The 23,503-nt window shown below is 41.1% G+C and overlaps 1 protein-coding gene across 1 annotated transcript; it reads right to left on the reverse strand.

Moving 5' to 3' along the window:
- Positions 1-1,872: 1,872 nt before the first annotated feature.
- On the reverse strand, positions 1,873-23,002 carry LOC116500893 (fructose-1,6-bisphosphatase isozyme 2). Its single transcript, XM_032206224.1, has 7 exons — positions 22,830-23,002; positions 19,793-19,955; positions 18,779-18,871; positions 12,860-13,000; positions 11,537-11,674; positions 4,495-4,614; positions 1,873-2,067 (listed from the first exon to the last, which is right to left on the reverse strand). Exons 1-7 carry the CDS (start codon positions 23,000-23,002, stop codon positions 1,873-1,875), a joined length of 1,023 nt encoding a protein of 340 aa, XP_032062115.1.
- Between the last annotated feature and the right edge of the window lie 501 nt (positions 23,003-23,503).

Raw genomic sequence — 23,503 nt, forward strand, 5'->3', positions numbered from 1 at the left:
GACCCTGTGGTTACTCTGGGGAGCACCAAGTCCCTGCACACTCTCCTGGCCCCTTAGAAACAGGGCAGGCTTACCAAGTGGTCTCTTTTCTGATACAGTACAGGTGTTGCTAATTTCCTAGATGAGCCTCAAACTATGCTTGGTTTTAAGTTTCCTGTTTGAGAAATGTGATAGAATTTCTTGATAAACTGGTGAACCTGACAACTACCTGTGTTTGAAATGGGGGTGGGGAGGGTGAGTGACTATATGTAAGTATGTACATACAGGGTGCACATATTTTGTTTGCCAGAAAACTAGTTTACTAGCTTCACAGTCAGACTGCACAATTACATTTTCCGTGATAAGGTTGCCTTGGCTATTACTGAGACCCTCCCAGCCTTTTCTGCTTCCTCTTCATTCTCTGGGATCTAAGCGTTGCCTGTTTTGCTGTTGAAAGCAGAGATTCGGGAAGCACATGACAAAGAACAGAATAAACAAGTACATGGTGTACTTGCTGATCTAGGCGGGTGTCACTATTACAACTTTAAAGAGTACCAGATAAACACCTGTAGAAAGAGTGCTTTGATACCTGAAGCAGTACTGAAATCACATCCATAACCTCTGTGATAACAATGCCTGTGAGCTAATACCCATTCTGTATAATTTTATGCCTGTCTTTATTCAGCCTGTGTCTTTATGAATAATAGAACATAGTTGTAAGCTTCACAATAGCCACTGGGGTTTCTTGGCAGGAGTATTTTTAACTCCTGTCCATGTACTAATATAGTTCATGGTGAGTTCTTAAGTCTTGTCCAAGTATGGGTGGGGAAGTGGAGCAGGGGTTGAAATGAGCTGATAGGGCAGGAATTGGTTAAGACAAGACAGTCAGACAAATGTCCAGGTGATGACACCAGTAGGAGACAGGAGGGTTATAAAGAAATCAGTATGCCTTATGCTTTAAGTGACCTAAACCTCCATTTTCACTCTCCTATTGCTTAGCATAGTTACACATTTATTTTAATTAATATCTTTTAATTTTATTGCTCAAGGAATGCTTGCTAGTTTCACTGCTGATTCCATATCTCCTTAGGCAGCGTCAATCTGAGTCATGGTAGCAGGGCACTCGTACGAGTTTTCTAGGAGCAGTAAAATAATGTGTGTAAAAGGGCAAATGTAAATCTGAAATGATAACCTTTCAAAGTCAAGGAAAATGGAGGTGTATCAATGGCTTTGTGGTAATAACTGATCTTCTGTTGCAGCGGATTACAGATAAACTGGGAGTGTGTATGATTTGAGTGTCACATTTGCAGCAACTGTTTATTACAAATTGTGCCATTGAGAGTCCCATGTCTGTAAATAATGTCAGGCATTTTCCTGTTCACAGGAAGACTGAAATTCTCTTGCAATATAACTGGTTTTTCATCTTTATTAATTACACAGCACAAGACTTTTGGTCTTCTCAGGGTTGACAAGATAAAGAGCACCTGCAACAAAACCTCTGAAGAAAAGAAAATCCAGATAGTGGCATTGCAAAGGTTTATATGAAAATCCTGTCTCAAACAATGCCAAAATGTAATGTCAGATCAGATAAGGATACTGATACCATTCCCTTCTTTCTGTTAGTACTGTATAAAGTAAGTAGCTTCTGTTTACTAATTAGGCCTCTGTTTCTACATTTGCATCACATAAAGTTAGAGGATTTTTCCATTTGTCTGCAAGGAGAAATGAAACTTTCATTTTTTCCATCAGCCATTCTCACTATTTCTCTTGCCCTCATTAAGTGGGATTTTCACCAAGAGGTGAGTGTTAAAATGCTAGACTCCACCATCCTGAAAGGTACTGTTTTTACTGTGCACTGAAGACAGATGAGCAAGGTCTGAAGTAGAAAAGCCTTTAGCTGCTCTTCTGGTGTTTCTGTACACAAGCGAGGTACTCTTTAACATCGTCCGGAGAACCGAGAATGAGAGGAACCCTCTGGTGAATACCCTCAGGTTTCACATCCAGCACTGCCTCAGTCCCAGTAGTCGCCATCCCACCTGCCTGCTCGATGATGAAAGCCATAGGGTTGCACTCGTAGAGAAGTCGGAGCTAGAAAGAAAGAGGGAACAAGAAACTGTACTTGAGGATAGTTACATCAGAGGTCTTACCAGAATGTAGCCTGTGATTTGGGCAAATTTTGGACCTAAGTACGAAACTGACTTAAGTAGCAATGTATCTCTCATCAGTCCCTTCTTCTTTCCTCCTTTCACCTCCCTTCTCACTTTCTGTTTTGAGGACAAATGTACTGACCCTGTTCTCAAGCATCAGTGCCATAGTTTCCAAGCTGACATACTGATGTGTATCATCAGTGAAGCTGTATTTTGTCAAAAGGAGCTGTTGGGCCCACAGACATTAGCAAAGCATGAAAGCCAGCTAAGCAAGACAACCATACCAGGAAAGAAAAGCCAAAACGTCTTCCTAGGTATAGGCTTTATTTGTTATCTCAAAGCTTGGGGTAATCACGTTGTGTTTGGTCAGGATATTTTGGAGTTTGAAACTTGATGCTCCCAGTTTCAAATATCAGGTTTTGATTTCAGATCTTCATAAATGTGAACAGATATTAGTGGCTTGAACTCATGCGACTCTGGTTTTGAAAGTAACTGCAGTAATTATTAAAATAAAGTTTTCACTTTTATTATGGAGTCTGTTGACCCCTGATTTCTGTTCATGGCTTTAAAGGTGTTTCCTCTGTTGTGCCTGTGTCACAGTTGAATGCAAACTTATTTAGGATACATGCCAAAATATTATGTGGTTAAAATAATATAGATGACAGCTAGTTATTTTTTAATGGACATTGCCTCTGTAGATTTAGCTGAATATTTCGCTGGCATTCTAAGACATACTTGTGTATTATATATCATGTTACTTCATATTATGCTTAAAAGGCTTTTCATGTGTGCAAAAGACAGAATGTTTTCTGGAAGCACAACAGAATGCAATTATACAGGAAGACAAAGTAAAGGATTGGACAGAGGACTTTGCTACCCATAGTTCCCTTATCACTGTGCTTGTAAACAATCCATGATATACCACAAACATAAATAGCACATATTAACATCATTCTTATCTTTAAAGCCCACCAAAATGCTCTTTCTGCTGCAGGGACTCTACCTGACAGGCAAAGTGGTACCATTAACCCTCATTGTTCTCTATAGTGTATGGCCAACTTTTGAAAGAGCCAGAAGACAGCAGTGGCACCACTGTGGAACCATGTGTTGAGTTTTTTCTTTCTTCACTGTGACTGCATGACAGAAGAAAAGCAGTTTTTCTTCAGGTAATAGTTCAATTGCTGTATCAAATATTGAAATCAAATTTGCCTGGACAGACATTAACACATTCTTGGTGTGTATTCTGAAGAGTTGTTTTACTCCTCATTTTCCACATCTCTTGGACCTGCTATTCTTCTGATAAATACATGTTCACCAGGACGGAACCAGTCGTCCTCCATCCTTAAAAAGACGTAGACATCAGCGTGTTCTGACTCCAGTGTGAGAGATGGGACAAGTAGTTTTAAGAAAGTAAACTCCTGCACATATCCAACCAAGCATATAAAAACAATTGCACAGAAGGTTTCAACCACGGTGTTGGCCAGAAAGGAGGAAGGTCTTGGAGTCAGAACACTATGACTAATGTATTACATATTGAGCTACTCATTTCTTAAGCATGACCTGCAGGTTAGCTGTAGTCCACAAGTATACTCAGACTGCTTTTAAAACATTTTTGTTGAGAAATTCGATAGTAAGGGCATCGGATGCCACAGGAGAAAAGCTGAGGTTGACGATGGCCCATGGCTCAGCATGTTCATGGAGTCACAACATTGCACTGGGGAGTCACTGCATTCCACTGAACTGCATTGAGCCATGGCATGTTTTGTACAGGTGACCAAATGGGAAATCATATTTTCCCAAAATGTTGGTCTCAGCATGCATAAAACTCACCTTCCACGGACAGAGTTTTTTGGTCAGTTAGTAGAAACCTGTGTTTTCAGGGCTGGTGATAGTAAGCTTAATACACTTTGGAAACAGTAGACAGGCAAACTCAGATGTCTAGCACTGAACAAAACCCAGACTGTAGTTAAGCATATCCCTTCTGGACTCTAGCTGCTAGTAGAAAGGGTGAAGGTCTCTCTTAGACCAGTGTTTTATCTGCTAGCTGTGCATAGGTATCTCAGTGGGCTTCTATGATACAGCAATGATTTTCTTCAGAAAAAGCCCTTGGGTTTAGTGAAAAATATTGGGGAATTTTTTAACATAAAAACATACGGGAACATTTCTTGCTTCAGTTGGCAAGTGCCTAATTTTCTTGATTAAATTGGATTGTTGACCATCATATCCATTAACAATACTCTCTGGAGATGGGAAAATCATTATCTCTTTATATATCTAAATTATTTCTGTATACCTGCTACTATTTTCTTTACAGGAAAATCAGAGGTATTAAGCTGACTAAGTTTACCAGAGAAGTCAAATGATTTACCTTTCCTTTAGGACTCTTCTGATTAGCAGGATACATGAAGATTCCACCATACATCAATGTACGGTGAACATCAGCAACCATGGAGCCCACATACCTGGCACCATATGGGGAACTGCCATCCTGAAAGACATACAAATGGAGCATTACATCTACCAGGCTAGACAATTGTTAGCACAGGAAAATGTCATTTTGTTATAAGCCAGGTATCTAAGCTACTTAAATCATTTGTTGCATATGGACACTGTAAATGCAAAAACCAGCCTGAAGCTTAGACTTTTGGAAGACTTGGTGATCATCATGAGTTTCTAATATAAGGGCTTTAAAGAGAAACAAACACTCACAATGTGGAAAGCACTTTGCCTGTAATTTGAGTGCACAACAATATTGTATGAACTGCTCACCTGTGAAAAAGCAAGTGGTGAAAAAGTGAGTGAGATCCTCTTGCTGTTATCAGAACAAAGTACCCATTTGATTCCTGATTCTCCGCAAGTCCCTAAGCTGAGGTAAAAGGAAGGATATCACTTTTCACTACACATCCAGGCAGTTCCCAGAGGATACTCAAATTTTTCCCTCTGGCTTTTTTTTTAAAGTTTTGAAGCTGGTTGTAGCATTCATTCTGGGGTTTAGTTTGGGAGATAGTGGGAATTTAATCATGTGGTTGCTCTCAGATTAGAAATTCATATTGCTAAAGGAGAGGTCATTTTGGTGAGAGCAATTAGGGAAGTTTATTAGGCAACCAGTTTCAGGTTTGCTGGTCATAAATATGGTAAGATAGAAGATAGACAAAAACAAAAACAAAAACAAATGAACAAACAAACAAAAAAACAGGTGACTTGCACAAATAGAAGTAATATACACCAAATTAGCTCCACCATGAGAAAAGTGATGCATCACCATACTTTTAAGAAGGGGAGATATACAATACAGATGTAAACTGAAGGAAAGTTTTCTGAGAGCTAATATGCCAAGATGTGTGGTGGTTTTCTGATATCTCTCACTCTGTCTTCAATAAAGCAGGAGTGGAATTTTGGTTTCCCCTAGAAATTGACAAAGACTGAGGCTTCATGCAAATTTAATGTGCATACATATTTGTGTATTGCAATGCTAAAAGTTTGAAAAGACCTCTGCATGTTTTTGCAAGTTTTTTTTTTTTTTGTCTGTCTGAATCCATTATCTAATAAAATATCTCAGAATATCTCAGTGCTTTCTACAAGGCTTGCAAGTACTAGTTATAGAGAAACATATAAAGAGAGAACTTGTGTAACAATGCCAGCACCAAGAACATGTCACAAGTCAGCCACCCTTACCAGCAAAATCATGAGGTTAGCTGGGAGAAAAAAAAAAAAGAAAAAACAAAAATAAAACGAAAACAAGTGGGAGGGAAAACCACAAGTGGGAGGGAAAACCACAGATAAAGAAAAGCATTTTTCTATCTTGAAATCACTTTATCTAACTGTATTATGCAGCTGTGAATTTTTGATATTTACTCTCATTTAAAATGGGAACAGATTCTCATCAAGTTACACAGCATAATGCAATAAAACACTAGGAACTGGAGTCCTAAGCAACTACATACGAGACTTAGATTTTTGTTACAGCTGGTAGTAAAACTGGACTAGAGAATTGTTCCAGACAGTGTGATATTCCTTGTATTTCTGCTATTTTCTATAATTCTTGCCTGTACAGATGAGGAGAACTATTGAAAATTCACAGAAAGACAACACAAAGTATAAAAGACTTGATGGATAATACACAGACCGGAACTCTTATCTTTTGTTTAGTTTAAACCTAGCTCTTGGTCTTATTACTTCCAGACACAACTGAATAACACTGTCAAGTACTCACTCCCTAAATTTCCATGGTTTTTGCTTAAATAATTATTTAGACTTACAATGACAGCTTATCAACCTGACAGCTGTTTGCATTTGTGACTTCGCAGCTGTAAAAATCTGAGGTCAAAAAAAAAGCACCTTTAGAGCTGTTAAAGAGAGACCGAAAGTACTTCTGCAGTTTTGGAAAGGATAATTTTCAGGCAAAGCTATTATTATAGTCTAAAACTATCTTTAAAAATACAGACAAATAAATAGTTCTTTTTCCAGTTTCAGAAGGGAGCTCTAAGAAAAGTTCTTTAAACATTAGGAAAAGTCATAGGATATCGGTCACAAGCAGGCCATGAAACAAAGTGCTAAGCACTGCTTTTGTGACATTATCAGACAAGGAGCCTGCAGCACAGTATACTACTTACTGAGCATGAGCCGCACAGCTGAGCCACCTGTGTACAAACCATCAGACATGGGATGTGCTGGATTTCCTGTTCACAAGCAGATGATTTGCACAATTTGTGTGTGTTTGGGTGGTGTAAACTGAAGATAATGAGAGGCCACTGGGAATTTTAATTGCTTCTTACCCTGACATAAATTCAATCTGCTAGAAACATTGCAACTGTGTTACTGAGACTGTGCTGAGAAAGAAGAGAAATTTCTCCATTCCTGTAGATTTATCACTTCAACCACTGACTGAAATAGAATTTTCACTTCCCTTAGTATCCAGCTACCTGCTTAGGAGGGATAAATAATCCTTTTAGTTACTAGAAATGTTCTTGTTTCTCCAGTTTGGTCAGTCATACATTTTTCTTACAGATGAGAAAGTTAATAGGTGTTGCATGCTTATTGGTATATTGCCCAGGCTTTCATCTCAAACAAAAGTGCAGAGCTAGGGAAATTCAACTCAAGTTCTGAAGAGTGCCAAAGAGTGTGCTTGCCCAGTGAGCATTTTGTAGTGTTTTGATGTTAATGAAAGAGTTGGAGAACCTCGATGTTCCCTTCACCTGCATCCATGGTGTTTGAAGAAGCTTGTGCTTGCTCTTGGTTTCACCCTTTGCATTGCTTTACTTAACCCAGGGAAACAAAAGCGACCCATAACAGACAGGTCCTGTGATTTTGTCTCTTCACAGTGTGATGGAAGTCATTTTCTCCCTTACTTATTATACTAATTTCTGAAAGCTATGTTCTTCCTCAGCAGATTGGGACCATGTTTTTCTTGCATAACTATGATGACTGGGAGAGTGAGGGGAAAGAAGTCTTTTCTACAGACTATGGCAGCAAGTCTGCATCCCTCCCTCTATGTACAGTTATGGTGACAAAAGCACCATGCTTTTCTTAGCTTTTTAATGTCACTTGGGCACAGCTGGGCTGACTGGCAGAAGAAAGCTTCCTGCTCTTGATGGCAAGTTTTTGATGGCGTTGCTAAGAGAAGTCTCCATTGCATGGCTCTCGGCCAACAAGCTGCAATAGGACTCAGCTTCTCACACAGCTGTAGGAGGGTCTGGAGCTGTTCTCCTATGAAAACAGACTGAGTGAGTTAGGGCTGTTCAGCCTGGAGAAGAGAAGGCTCTGGGGAGACCTTACAGCAGCCTTCCAGTACCTAAAGGTTGCCTACAGGAAAGCTGGGGAGGGACTCCTTGTCAGGGTGTGGAGTGATAGGACAAGGAGTAATGGCTTTAAACTAAAAGATTAGAGGTTTAGATTAGATGTAAGGAAGAAATTCTTTACTCAGATAGGGGACGAGCACTGGCACAGGTTGCCCAGAGAAGCTGTGGATGCTCCATCCCTGGAGGTGCTCAAGGCCAGGCTGGATGGGGCTTTGGGCAGCCTGGTCTGGTGGGAGGTGTCCCTGCCCATGGCAGGGGTTGGAACTGGATAATTTTTAAGGTCCTTTCCAACCCAAGCCATTTTGTGATTCTGTGATTCTAAGATAAAAATGAAATGGAATACCAAAGAATAGAGATGGCCACAGCATGTTTCAGAGTTCTGTCAGTGAACCAGAGCCAGCTGGATGCTAGGGACCTAAGAGGATTACTGAAGGAAATGTTTAGACTAAAATTTGTGCAGAAAAAAAATCTGGCACAATAGTGCCATTATATAGTTCAGGCTGGAGTAAATGTTGTTTTACAGGAAGCCTTACAAATAGCAGCTTGCTCTTCATCTGTTGAAGCAATAAGAGATTTTGGGATGCTTAAAAAAAAAATTACCTTTATGCTGGACCGTAATTCCAGAAGAGCTTTGACTAGAAAAATATTTCCCACCAAGATCTGCATGACAATGGTAAGGGGCTTACAGCTGGTCCGCAGAACTGTAGCACTTTTTCAGTGCTTTTAATTCAGATCTGATGCTTTTTTAGCAGTGGTCCACAAGAAACTTTGAGAGTCAACATGGCTCTGTGGTCCAAACTATCTAGTCTGGGACACTGCTGTTAGATAGTAAGGGAAAATCTCTCCTCTCCACCTAAAAGGCTGATTTTTTATGTTTGGTCATCAGTGACAGTGATACAGATCATGGGATATGCTGTGAGCAATGCTTCACTTGGTCTTCCTGTTTAATGTTTAACTTTTCAATTCTGTTTGGCAATGTTAAGAGAGTCATCTGAACGGCATGTTAACCAAGAACCTCAGGAAGGGGGAAACAGAGTTTGGATCAAAGGAAAAAAAGAATATGATAAAGTGACAAGAAGCTGAATTTGGTGCCTTGTTGCTTGGCTTACAGTGGCCAGAAGGACATAGGGGGCTAAGAGTGGTTCTCCTGGTTGAGAAGGGGCCTTCCATGCCCCACAGGGCAGGAGATGGGGTCAGTCCTCCCTCAGGTCACAGCTGTCCACGTGGTGGACACCCAGCAGGTACTCCCCACTGCCCTATTGCATGCTCCAGATCAGGAGACACGGACCTCAGCTGTGCAGTGCTGTGCTGGGAGCTGCAGGAAGGTGGGAGCACCACCACCGGAGCTGTAGCTGGGCTGCAGCAGGAGCTGAAAGGTTGATAAATATGTCCTACAGATGATGCTAGGAAGCAGGTTTTATGCTATGGGAGAGTGCAACACCTCTCTCTTGTACTCCCTCAGTGTGAATATAATGTCCTTTTTAAATCAAGGAACCTATTTATGCTATTTCCTGAGCTGAAGCTCACAGAATCACAGAATCACAGAATCACAGAATTTCTAGGTTGGAAGAGACCTCAAGGTCATCGAGTCCAACCTCTGACCTAACGCTAACAGTCCCCACTAAACCATTTCCCTAAGCTCTACATCTAAACGTCTTTTGAAGACTTCCAGGGATGGTGACTCCACCACTTCCCTGGGCAGCCTGTTCCAGTGCCTCACAACCCTTTCAGTGAAGAAGTTCTTCCTAACATCTAACCTAAAACTCCCCTGGCTCAACTTAAGCCCATTCCCCCTCGTCCTGTCACCAGGCACGTGGGAGAACAGGCCAACCCCCACCTCGCAAGCTTTCAGATGGGCAGATTTTCTGTGGCCATAACATCAGTGCATTGGCTCTTCTCACACAGACACCACTATGACTTGGAGCAGCAAAGCACTGCTTGGCTTGGTACCCTTGTGAAGTCTTCCCCTGTCCCAAACAGTCTATGCAATACTGTGCTACTTGCTTTAAGGTAATAAAAATATCTTATCCTGACTGGAAGCAGTAGTGCAACAACACTTCCAATAGCTTTTCCCCAAATGCAGCACAGATTTGAAATTAAATAGTGTTTGCAATCTTTTTTTTTTTTTTCCCTTTTTCTTTTCTTTTCTGTATGCCTAACCTAATGATTTGGTGAATCACATGATAGAGCTGTCCTCACAGAGCCTGTGGTGAAACATCTCTGCCTGGTCTTTCCATGGAGTGTTTGAAATCTCTTTAGCCTTATCATCTCTGCCTGAGGTTGATTATTTGCTGAAGGTTTTGCTTTCTTTATTTTTAAAACACTTGAGTGGTTTGAAAAAACACAAAGAGACCTGTTGTCAGTGCATTACACCAAATACTTAGCTCAGCATAATGTGAGCAGAATGAGAAGCACAGATCTTCTCTTTCCCAGATGGGCCAGCTTTCAGGAAGTATGAAAGCCATGTAGTGGGCTTCCACTTCTCTCATAGCTGGTCTGAAACTACACAACGAAATTTCAAGATAATCTCAATGAGCACATACAGGATGCCGTGAAGTGATTCTGTCTGTAGCAGCAATCTGAGTAATATGAGAAAGAGGCTTTGGAAAGAGATCGGCATTGCCACTACAGCGATGTGGTGAATTCTGATTTTCAGACCAGGAGGAGCTTCTCACAGAACGATGGCTTGAAATCTTACTCATTACATTTCCATTCTACAGCACTCTGAAGTTTTCTACTGGATACATTGTTTTTTGCATAAGTGCTGTGCAAGTATTTTTGACAGGTAATACCTTTAAAAAATAATCTCATGGGCTTTTCTAGCAGGAAAGCATGAAAACCATCTTCCAGGCCAAGTTCAGTCCTGAGCAGTTACACTTCTCCATATTTTGTTATGACTTACTGGTCACATAACTACGCTTTCCAGGGAGCGTCTATATTTCCACACTGAGAGCTTGTGCTGTGTCCTCCTAGCCCTGACTGCAGGCCGTACCAAGCTGCTTATTCTCACAAGAAAAGTCATCAGACACAGGATGTTCCCAGCTCTGTCTCTCTGGAGGAAACAGTATAATCCTCTTAACAATAGAAGGTGGTGAAATTGTGCCTCACACCCTTTTATTTTTTTCATCCTATGGGTGGTTTCATGGTCCATATGATGCAAATAGACTGTGCAAGAGTTATGCCATATTTCTCAGCTGTGAGCATGTACAGGAATATGATGGAGGTGCCACCCAGATCCCTGGAAGCACCTATGGGGCAGTAAGTGGAATCTAGCCCCAAATGCCCAGCTGCACAAATGACTGAGCTTCATATTCAGATATGCTAGAAACATGGGTATACCTCTTTCTATATACCCACATTCTGCTTGCATGGTTTCAGAGTATTTATTTCCTCCACACAGTGGTGAACAAAGCTATGAATTTATTTAGCAAAGTCTAAGTTATAAAAGATATCATGCACTGGAAACCAGCGCATGAGAGGCATACCCACAGCACCAAAATGTTACACAGAACTGGATTCAGAGATGCCTTCAAAACCCTTCCCATTAGCCTGGGCACTGTAGAAGGTAGTGCTTACCAGTGAACACTGGATACAGTGCTAATATTCTCTTACCTCAGGAAATTTCTTCTTTTGCAAGTATTCTGTCATTGCAGGATCAAAATACTTTGCATAACCTTCATTGAGACTGTAAACCTTCCCTTTCTTCTTGATTTTAACATCTCTATCCACCAAAATAAATTCACCAAGACCCTGCAGAAGAACAGAGAAGAACAGTTATTAGCAGGCACCAGAATGCTTTGTTGACTTCCCATAACAGTTGTAACACCAGAGATGGCAGAAATGCTAGCACAGCTTGGTCTTTTCAGCACCAGTCTTGTGTATAACTTCACAGTATTCAAACAGCAGAAAGCACAGAATCTGTGTTAAATTCATGAAAACTTGTTACATTGGTAGCATAAACAAAAAGCAGTTTGCCTTCAATAGTTAACGTCTCTAATGAACACCAGTCAACGCTGAAAGCAGATTGTGGATCTTTGTGTCCACAAATCGTGAGGTTATAAATGAAGAAATTACTTTTTATTTTTTTAAACTCTTCTTGACTGTCTTGACTAAACATCTTAAAGTGAATACCATCATATCCTTGTATGCACTGCTGTCAGCAGTTGCAGTGTGACATCCACCTTCCCCCTTCTGTCTCTGACCAGATCAGTTCGGATCACAGTTCTTCCTGCCTGGAGAAAGCTTGTTTAAAAAGATTAAAAGGTGCTTGGGCAATAATGCACCCTTTTATTAAAAGCAACTTATATTATTGGCTAAATTTCATGCTGGTTTCTCAAACAATCAGCCTCCTTCTCACATTCCTCCAGTAACACTTGGCAGGCTCCTGGGCTGAGCTTTGATGAGCAGCAAAAGTCTGGTTGTGTGGGAACAGTTCTGCTTTTGCAAATTGTTGGGTATGCTGCTTAGAGGACTTCACCACAAAACTAAATCGAACTCAGGAATGATTCTTGCCCCAGGGTAAACACAGAACATGTTGGGGTTCTTTTGCAGATGAGAAGCAAAACCAAGAAAATGGCAGGAATCCTTCAAGTGGAAGCAAAGACACTGTAGTGTCTTTGTAGTATTTTTTTTAAGTGTTTCTCTGTGCAAACCAGCAGCCTGACTTGAATGAATAAGGTCTCAAACACTGTTTAACTTAAGTTCTCACGCACTGGAAAAAAAAAAAAAAAGGGGAAAAAAAAGCGACAGAGGCAGTGCAACCAACATACATGATTAAGTGCAAGTAAGATAGCTGTGGGATGCTACAAGATGAGAGTGAAAAAACAATGGCATAGATTGCCAAGACTGCAGAGACAAGAAGTAACAAAAACGAGTAGACCCAAGCATGGAAAGCTCTACAAGACAGTGGCAATGTTTTCAACACTACAACCATACCGGATCAAGCATGAAGCAGTCCACTCCTTGCCCTGTGGAGAGGGCGACCAGTGTAGCGCTGCCATACAAGGCATAGCCTGCAGCAACAATATTGCGTCCAGGCTGCAAAGCATCTTTTTCAGAGGGCTCATCATCTGTTTCCTATGGAAAAAATTAACATTGGACTGAGGGTTAAATACTTATGAGAAACAGTAAAAACAACACTTGAATAATAACTTGGGGGCAGATCTCCCTTTGGTGTCTTACCCAGGCCTTTGAAACTATCAAAGTAGAGACTGCTCTCATTAGTTCAGGGCAAATTTGGTGCAAGCAAATGTGCATGCTGGGACAGGACATGGGAAGTTTGTCATTTCATACATCTCATGTGATCAGTATGATGCCTGCCACAAAACTGATACCGTAGCATTGCAGCCTACTGTATTAAGTCAAGATCATCAGAAATCTGAGACAGAACAGCGCTACTGATTTTCTGTAAATTCAAACATAAACTATCACACTGATACCACTCTGAGGGAATAACTGCGAGGGGAATGCGATAATTAACACTGCACAGCTTGCAAACAAATTGCTTCCAGTAAAGCAGAATAAGAGGGCAGGGGGCATGACGCGGTAGAACCAGAACTGTGCATTGGTCTGTGCTGATGAAGAGATGGGTAACTGAAGTGATATAAGTGTCCATATGCATATAGTAAAAGCCTTTGCATATGTAATGCACGTGCATGTGTAGGTATGCACATACAGCTTTGCACAGAACTTGCACATGGTATTTTACTTCAGGCATCTGATCTGGTATTGCATTTCCTTTCAGCAACGGAATTATCACTGAACAAGAATAGCCCAAGCAGACCTGGTACAAATATTTCCAGACAGCTCTGGGGGTGTGTTTCAGCCATAATTTATGAGAGATTAATGAGAGTACTTGGGAAAGCTGGCTCCAACCTGCACTTCTTGGGACTATAAAATGGGGAGGGAATATTAATGCTTCTTAAAAAGTTTGCCATTTGTGGTGGAGATTCTGTGGATGTTTTGAAGTTGGTTCTCTGGCAATTAAAGTGAGAACCCCCCTCAGACACTTTCCTGGGGCCCTGGTTTAGCACCTTATCATTTCAAATTCATCCAGATCCTCAGTAGTTGCATGGGTTTAATGAGATTGAGTAACAGCTAAATAGAAATAGCAGGTCTAGCCCAGAATATCTGTTCCAAAAATTAATAAATAAATAAAAGTCAGTGGAGACTGTTGTGTGTAGGAAATAAAATATTTCATGACTATTGAGTAAATTCTTTAAATGATCAAGAATGCCTTCCAGAGATATTTCCAAAGGAAAACACCCCCACTCTCACCCCCATCCCACCAGAAAAATTCCCTGCTCTGGCAAGAAGCCTTCAGAGTGCCTAAAAGGATCCAGCAAGGTGGAAGGGACAAGATAGGGATCCTGTTCATCATAGGATGCTAACATCTAGAAGAAAGCAGACACGTGAGATATTATAAGTTCTTCTTTCAAGACACAGGAGGACAGTAATTTCACAGCAAAATGTTCTCATTTTCAGCTGAAAGATTTTGGCTGAAAGCATTTGCAACTTTAGTTCACAGAGCTTTTAGCAATATTTTGCTCACAACATTTGTTAAATACTATTTTGTCAAATTCTTCTGTGAAAAAAAAAAAAAAAAAAAAAAAAAAAAAAAAAAAAGCTTCCTCTTCATGGAAGCTGAAAAATGACATGTACAAATGTACCCGGTATGCAGTCCCTTAAAATTAATCATTGTATCTCCAAGTGTTTATTCAGAAAGATTATGAGCATACAATGAAGGGTCATTAAAATTCCTGTTTGTGTACATTGAAGCTATGATAAACATTGATAATTTGCTAGTTGAAGAGTTACTAAACCTCTGCTAAACAATTTTTTAAAGAAAAAACTATTGTATGTTCCATAGCATCTTCTCTTTCAAAACTATGTCCTCATGGCACGTAGATGTCACCACCAAAAGCAATGGTTGTCTATAGTAAACTAATTGTAACATGAAATACAGAAATAAGTATATATTTACACAACGAATTGCAAACTTACTATGTTTTTTTTTCTAACTTTTTGTATGTTTTCCTCATCAAAACAATTTAATTTTGTATAAATACAAAAGAAATGTGTTTTACCAAACATATTCTGTATACAGTACATGTAGCTGCAGGTTACATATGACGTTGATTTAAAATACATTTTTCTAGGGTGCACTTTTCAGGCCTAAAAATGCATTTTCTAGGTTTATATGGCTCAGCAACCATACATTTGTTGACCACTCTGAAAAATAAAACAAAACAAAACAAAAACAAACAAAAAAACCTTTGGATGATGGATAGGTGGGCAGAATTCACTACTTTTCCAATCTTCATTCACAACTATGTTTCCAAAAGGAAGGAAAAAAGTTCAGTCTCTAACAAATGTTTTGCAGAGCTTGTTGGAATGTGAAAAAGCTACTGATCAGCTGGTATTTCATTGTTAACACTGCCGGAGTTTTGCCAAGTGCCATGTACTGTGGGACAAACCAGGGATTTAAGCTGGCTCTGTTAGCTGCTGAATATTTTCACTTCTTTCTGGTGCACAGATGGATTTTCTTTCTATTATATTTTGACTATGAGATGGAAGTAGTGAAATTTCTTTAGAAGTCTTTATGCAAATGACTGAAGTAGGCATTGTCTTCCAAACAGGGGGACTACAGAAAAGTTCTGACAGCTCTGAGACAGCCACTTTAGCCCTTTGTTCTCGCCAAGTAGATGAAAGATGCTCCACAGAGTCTGGCTATAGGGGAACCCTCAGGTGGTACCTGAACCTGAATTTTTTTGCATGTAAGATTTGCCACATGACATGATTTGCCCACATCAGCCCTTTGAGCAGCTCTAGAAAGTCTTGGTTTCCAGGTCTCCATTCATACCATGTGTTTCATGAATATCCATTACTTTTGCTCTGAATCTTTATACCTTCTCCATGGGGGACAACATGAAGTGTATGTGTGTGCATGTGTATGTGTGAGCTGGGTATTGTCCTCATGACAATGGAGGAGGAGGGGAAGAAAATCCATCTGACGCACTGGGTAATGTTACAAATTTAAAACAGAATTCAGCAAAGCAGCAGAGTTTCATTGCATGTATGTTGGCAGCAAATTGACAGTTGTTGAGTCAGCTCAGTGGCATGAAAAATAAAGAGGAATCCAGAGAAAAATTCTTATTATCCCCACATACTGACACCAACTAAGAGCACCTCAGTGGCAGTGACTGTCTAGGTCCTATCCCTTACCCTGGCTTCTGCTGATTCAGTCCCTCAGACACATTTTTCTAACTTTCCTGGTCTTTTTAACAGTAACACACATGCTTCAGAAAATAAAAGCCAGGTTGAAAATGAAATGAAATAAACCTAACTCAGATTTTTTTACTGGTGCTTTTTCTAAAAAACAAATTTTGTTTTTTTTTTTTTTTTTTTTTTTTTTTGGCAGGAGGTGATATTACCTGGGGCTGTAATGGTGGCCCTGGATCAGGAGCAACAATAGACAATCATTTTCAGGTTTGAAATGTATTGTCCAAGTCTGGCCTTGGTGGAAAAGTGTTGATTATCCTCAAGCTAATGTTTCAGTTCTGCAGTGCATGCCTTTGGAAATGGAGTTAAGGTGCTGACATAGTGGGAAAATCAGTCAGACAGTCAACTGGGAACTGGAAGGTTCCAAATATCAGACAGATGCCAAGGATCATCCATTGGAATTTGAATTGTTCTAGCTTTTCCAAAACAAGGTTCATGTATTTTGTATGGTTTGAAATAAACTTACATTTTCTTTCTTAGAATCATAGAATCATAGAATATTCCGAGTTGGAAGGGACCCATGAGGATCATTGAGTCCAACTCCTGGCACCACCCAGGTCTACCCAAAATTTTAGACCATGTGACTAAGTGCATAGTTCTTAAATGATTCTCATTCATTGGGATAAACATCTCACTTGTTTTCCCTTGACACTATCCTGGAGCAATGATTAATAAAGCCCTTATCATTATTTAGTTATTTTGAAGGGTTTTAAGTTAATATTGTTTGGAGTTAACAATGTTGCTAAGAAATTGTCTTATGTGGAAGAAAGGCACATTAATTACCATCTACATTAGAATTAGCATTTTTATGTCAAGAATTATCCCAGTGAAAGTCTGTGAATGCCACATTGTTTCTAACATTCCAGGGGAAATTGATAAGTTATTCTTGTAATTGAAGAACTGCACTTCATCCTAGCAGCAGTGTTTTTATTTGGATATGAAGAATTTGTACCAAGGAACATAATTTTCTCTTTCTGAAGTGCTGAAGTATACCCACCCACATGAAAAATGGGGACTTAAAGAGTATTTACAGCAAATATATGAATACATAATAGAACATCAACAGCTACAGAGAGATCAGAAACTGAACTGAAAACTTGAGTGCTTTGAAAGGACTTGAGTTCTTTGGGAAATATTTCTATTCTGAAGCAGAATCCTAGGGAAGGCTGGGCTGTCCATATCCGCTACATGTCTTAACAGGCGAGCTAAAGATGATAGAGAAATCTGTGCTGTACTTCAACCTGTTATGCTGTATGAATCACACTGAGCATTTGCTTTTATATTAGTGTAACCTTATGCAGTGTAACCTAAACACACTTCTAAACAGAAAGCAAATGTTTGTGACACTGTGCCTACTGTCTCTAATAATAGCAGACAACACAGCTATTGCCCATCTTAAAAGTAGGGAGGTGCTGTAGTATTTTTGGCTGTCTTTACAGGGATAAATGGAACAGCTGGGGGTCCCTTTGCTTACCAGAAAGGCATATGGCATGGGTTGCCTCTATACAGCTAAGCTCTTTTCCCTGAGAAAATCAGGATGTTAGATACACCAGCAGCAGTCCCTCACACCACACACAGGTGTTGTTTCAGACAGCGCTGTTTGGCCCGGGCTGAATCCAGGTGTCACTAACCACAGACACTGTGGACTGCCATATGCCAGCACTTTGCTTGTGCTGTGACCTCGTTCAGACTGAGCTGTGGCTGTTTGGTTTACCAAAATGCATATGCTCGATGATGAGTGTTTCATCTATGAGAAATGCAAAGAAAAGAACTGGCTGGAAAACCATGAGTTAAAAGATGAGAGAGGACTTTAAAAGCATATCTTCATGCATTTGAAGTGTAGTATCTGAGTCTGCAAGTATTTCATTGCAGTCATGAGAACAGCAAATGTTGCTTCAAAATAATGATGGCTGAGGGTCTCCCATAGTCATCTGACTGTGAGCTCACACATTAAGAAAAACACCAACTGCTGGGAGATTAGCAATCAAGTCACAAGACTTGGCATGACTCTAGCTATTAACGTTTGTTAATTTGCTGCACAGTTGCTGCTTTGTGCAACACCATGGGGGGAAACCTGTTGACCCTGGTGGTTGTAGGTGACTGCTTCCTCCAGCCTCAGGTGGCCTCCATCGTTAGCGTGTGTTTAAACTCCTGTCTGCAACACGCATGGAAACTCATACCAGGAGGTCACCACAACTCTAGTCATGATAGGGTCTGGTCAGCTTCTGGGAAGCCCAGCAGTGATACCATGACACACCCCGGCTCTCCTGCAGCAAGGAAAACTGCACTGAAGTAGCTGACCAGCTGCCTGATGGTGGTTTTATCTAAATGCTTGTGTGTCTGGGGTAAGGAAGTGATGCCACCTAGCAAGGGCCAAGTGCACACTCCCTGGGACTTTGGGAAGCTTTTAGCACAGGTGAATCTCAAGTGTTACCTCTTCTACTCTTTCTAAGGCTCTGCTGAGCCCAAAGACACTTGGAGGACCTACAAAAGAAACTAAGCAAGCCAATACACCCAAGCCATTTTGCTTTCACCAAGCAAACTTTGCCAAGTGTGCTTTGTTTGTCCTCTTACCTTTTTGTAGATAGCAAATATGGTTCCTATTGGTGCCAAGCAGTCTATATTGGATGAGCCATCAAGGGGGTCGAAGCATACCACGTATTTACCCTGAAACAGAAGTGGCAAGAAGTGGAAGCGTTAAATGATATGTTGTCTCCTGGTACTGTTTCCTTTCACCTGGTGAGCCCTGTGTTTTTGTGGCTGTGTGTAGCCCCTCGAGCGCACGTGGTGCAGCTCGCCGGAGGAGGCTGCGCTGCTGACCCAGCTGGCCCTGCAGTGCAGCATGTTTCCCCTGGCCCTGCAGTACAACATGTTTCCCTACCAGAGAAACAGGAGAGGGCACGTTTCTGCTGACAGCACTAACGCTGATGGCAGAAAGGAGAAGTCCTCTGCATCCAAGTGGTGTAAGACATCTAAAAGCAAAAGGTTCAACCGTTCTGGAGGCCAGCATCTTGCTCAAGTACATGTGTTTTGTTTTGTCACACTCAGAACCAGGACTTACTGATACTGTGAGTTTGAGGGCAGAAGAAAAACATCATGGGGAAAGGGGAGGTTACATCGGTGCGAGCAGTGTCACTGCAACAGGATCCCCTTCTGGGGAACCCTGATGAAGCAGTCAGGTGTTTCCTCCGGCTGTGTAATGCAAAACCCAGTTCTGCCAGCCTCTCAGCTCATTTTATCTTGCCTACATATTAATGTAATCCGAACCCCTCACCCCAGTGGCCAGGGAGTGTAATAGTACACTTACATCTTGGAGCTGGGGTGTGCTAACAAGCTCCGAAATAATTATTTCCCCCCCCTTCGCCAAACTTTTAATACTAATTTTTGCCCTCCGCATCTCCTTTAGCTGTTGAAAACAGGCCATCCGCCTCAGTTATTAATCAAAACAATTCAGTAATGGCGCAAATTTTCCGAGCTCCCCCGGGTTAGCTCGGGGACGATTTGGGGACCCGCGTTTTCATGCCTGAAACGCGAGTGCCCCCTGCTGCTGCCTGCGCCGACACCCCCGGAGGCAGGAGCTGCACCGACCCGCTTGTCCTTGGGGGTGATGAGCGCCTCCTTGTTCTCCTCTGTGACCAGGACGCAGGTGCTGTAGGAGGACTGCAGCATGTTGATCACCAGGTCGTTGGACAGCACGTCCAGCTTCTTCACCTCGTCACCCGTCACGTTCACGGTGCCAGCTATGCCAAACCTGGGGAAAATAAATTAAAAAATAAATGCTAATTAAAAAATAATAATAATCAAGAAACCTGGGATAGGGAGGGGACCTTTTAGAAAAACACAAGCTAGGTATTCCTTCCTTTCATCTTCCCCCACACCTTTAAACTTGGATTAAAACATTGGGATGCATTAGGAGGTGTTTGCTGCTGCTGGAAAAGAAAAACATTCAGGAGCAAGGGAAGGAGCAGTGGCATCTTTCTGGGGCTCCATTAGGGTCCTTTTCCTCCTGTTTGGATGCTCTCCAAGACTCCTCCCAGGAGCAGAGCCTGCAGCCCATCTGGCAGGTGCCAGGCTTTGCCAGCAGCCCCAGGAGGCACCCAGAAGTGGCTTTGGGGAAGGAGAAGGGACACACACTTTCTGTGTCATCTGCCGCTGGAACAGCTCGTACAGCTGCTCAGAGCACCATGAGAATCCCCTCAGCCCCCAGCCACCCCAAAATCAGAAGCTTTGAAGACAACCCCTGATATTTCCATATGCTAAACTGCTCCTCTGGATTTTATTCAGATTAATTTATTTGGTGATCCTCAGCTGGGTTACAGTGATGCTTCTATTCTATATTTTGATTTTGGTAGCACATTAATTATGTAGTACATAGTAATACATATATCTGAAATTTCCAGTTGAGGAAGAACTATTTTGACCTGACATGTGTGGTCAGGGCATATATACGGCATATATGGAAAAACAGAAAGGACAGAAAGGGGGACAACTAAATAATCTCTGTTGTGTTCATCAGCAGCAGGCCTGACTTTTGGGGACATGTCTTTTCTCTTATTCAAAGCTAAGATCTGCCTGAGCTTTTCAGAAGTATTGAGTTTTTCAGGTATTTGCATTTTCAAGTGCCAGGTTTAAGATGTTGGAAAAGAATGTGATTTTTAGGGCACGTTAAACATCCAATCTCCAGTTAGCGTGTTTCCAGGCAGGTTTCCAACCCAAATTTATTTTTTATTTTGTTAAGCCATTCTTCACCTTTGAATGGCAAATTTGTTAAAAATTCACACTGCACTATAAACCATCAAAGAAGTTACTTCGCATTCTCCTATTTGGAGAAGCCAGAAAAATCTCTAGCTGCATTTTTCTGTTTAATGATAAGGTCCCAGCTCTTGCTCATGGGAAGAAGGCATAAGTGCAGACGGATGCAAGCCAGTCACCATGGTTGAAAGCTTGCCACAGGAATCTCCAAAATTTCATGGTTTCAGCAGCAGTTTGAACAGTACAGGTTACTTATTTGTGTGTTTGGATATTTTAGATATTTCTTGGTCATTATCTTATATATATATATATAATATTATATATCATATACACATATATAATATTATATATCTTATACATATATATACACTATATATATCTTATATATATAAATATATATATATATATATTACACATTATATTATATTTTATATATATATATATGGTAGAAAAAGATGTTTACTCCTTAAGATAATGGGTGTATTCCTTCTGAAGGGAAGATTCATGTAGCACTGAGGCAGTAGTAGTGTCTTGTAGGCAAGGTGGCTATTCCACCTCCAGTCTATTAAGCAGTAGTTCTCCCCACTTATGAAATAAATCAGAAGTTGTATATTGAAAGATAAAAAATAAGTACCTGTAACATTTCCTCTAAAACAGGAAGAAAAAACAGCTCAGCTTTACCTCATAACTACAAAGTACAACTTAACAGTTAGGGCATAGGAACATGAGGCTGCTGCTAACTTTGGGTACGACTCTCTACAAATTACAGTCCACACCTGTAAAGTGAGTATGGTAGTACTGAGACATTGAATTTGTGATTGGAAAAGATCATTGAGGGTTTCACCAAATAGGCAGCAGAAGCACACACACACAAAAAAAAAAACAACAACAAAAAAAAACAACAACAACAACACAAAAACAAAACAAACAACAACAACAAAAAGCAAACAAACAAACAACAACAACAAAACAGGGTGTTAAAGCATTTCAGTGTTTCCACAGGATGAAAAAAAAAATAATAATTATTATTTTCTTCTACAAATTCATGCATATGTACATGCACAGGAATGTGCACAGACATACTTTAATACATAAATAACAACTGTATATTTAAATGCATAATTTTATTAGGAATTTCCAGCTCCCTGAGCTGCTTCTGATAGATTACCCTTAAAAGATCACCATTAAAAGGCTGATAGTGATTTTTTTTTTTTTTTTTTAATCTGGCTGAGTGAAGAACAGCTCAAGTCATTCCAGGATTAGCTAAGGTAAATTTTTACTTTCCAAACCACTACATGACAAATTATTTTGCTTTTCATATAAGACCTTTTAAGTCTCCCCATCTGTAACACTGACACTCGTTGAGGAGGGAGGGGTAAATGAACCTATGCATGATGGCATATGCCATTTCTTGCAGGGTTGTTGCTTCAGAGCATGACTTACACTGCAGTCAGGCAGAACATCAGCTTCCCAAGGCAAGCCAAGATCTGTTTGCACCACTCAGCACTGTGGTTGGCAGTTAGCAGAAAATATCATGGTGCATTTTCCTTCAGATTCACAGTAGATTTAAAAATACATCAGTATCAACCTTTATGAGGTATAATGAGGTGAATGGCACCCTGAAGTCCTGACTCATGTTTTAGCAGTAAAATATTGCAGAACAGCAGCTCGCCTAAGCTTCTACCTAGTGTTCAATACTGGAGTGCTCCTGAGAGATCTCCACTTCCCGCTCCTGGCAACCCATGCCCTGACCTCCGCCTGCCTGCAGCCTCTTGCAATGCAGTTAAACATCCCTACCCTCTTCCCAGCCTTGCAATGCAAGCAGGAGCCTCTCCACCTCCTCGTCCTCCCCATACGTCTCAGCAGGACTCACATGTGGGCAAGGCCCGCCTTTCTGACTGCGGAGGAAATGGCCTTTATGGCAGTCAGCATGGAGTTGAGCAGCTGTGTCAGCTCCCCGGTGGCTCCTTTGACTCGCCGTCCCTTTTCCATGACAAACCGCGTGAGGGTCAGCATATCTGTTTCGAAGGGGGTTTTGTCGGACATTTTTTCTGGGTACCAGTGTCCCTATCCTCTCGGCTGGGTTGGGTGCTTTCTTGCTGTGTTGAGATGCGGGGCAGCTGTTTTATTTTGAGGGGAAGCTACTGGCTGCACTGCCAGCCAGAGTTTATTAAAATGCTTCCAGGACCATGTGATGGGGTGCTCAGAATAGCTGCTCACGGACTGGCTCTGCGGCTCCTCCGGGATGCAGGAAGGGAGCCCAGGACAGGGAGCATGGCTGAGAGAGCAGAGCTGCCTCTCCGCTGCCCTGCCCACAGCTACAATTCCTGGTGCCCAGATCTATCAACACACCCTCATGGTACATTAGGCTGCTTTTAATGCAAAGCTCTTGCTTAGCCACGTGGCTGAAAACTGCTTTCCCAGAGCCACTGCTCAGCAGCAGGCTCAACATCACAAAGTGTGAAAAGCGATGCACAATTTGCAGCTGCTCTGCATCTCAAGCGAGAAGACTATTTAACCACCTAATATAGTGGTGTGGAGGTTAAT

The sequence above is a fragment of the Aythya fuligula genome, chromosome Z, assembly GCF_009819795.1.
Source record: "Aythya fuligula isolate bAytFul2 chromosome Z, bAytFul2.pri, whole genome shotgun sequence".
Taxonomy (NCBI): Eukaryota; Metazoa; Chordata; class Aves; order Anseriformes; family Anatidae; genus Aythya; species Aythya fuligula.

Bases quoted from the DNA above. Each gene is read 5' to 3' on its own strand.
- LOC116500893 (XM_032206224.1), bottom strand. From the start codon at position 23,002: ATGTCCGACAAAACCCCCTTCGAAACAGATATGCTGACCCTCACGCGG. The intron at 19,956-22,829 runs GTGAGTCCTGCT...TATTTTCCCCAG, and splicing joins AAGGCGGGCCTTGCCCACAT to GTTTGGCATAGCTGGCACCG. The intron at 13,001-18,778 runs GTAAGAGGACAA...TTTTTTCCATAG, and splicing joins TATTTGCTATCTACAAAAAG to GAAACAGATGATGAGCCCTC.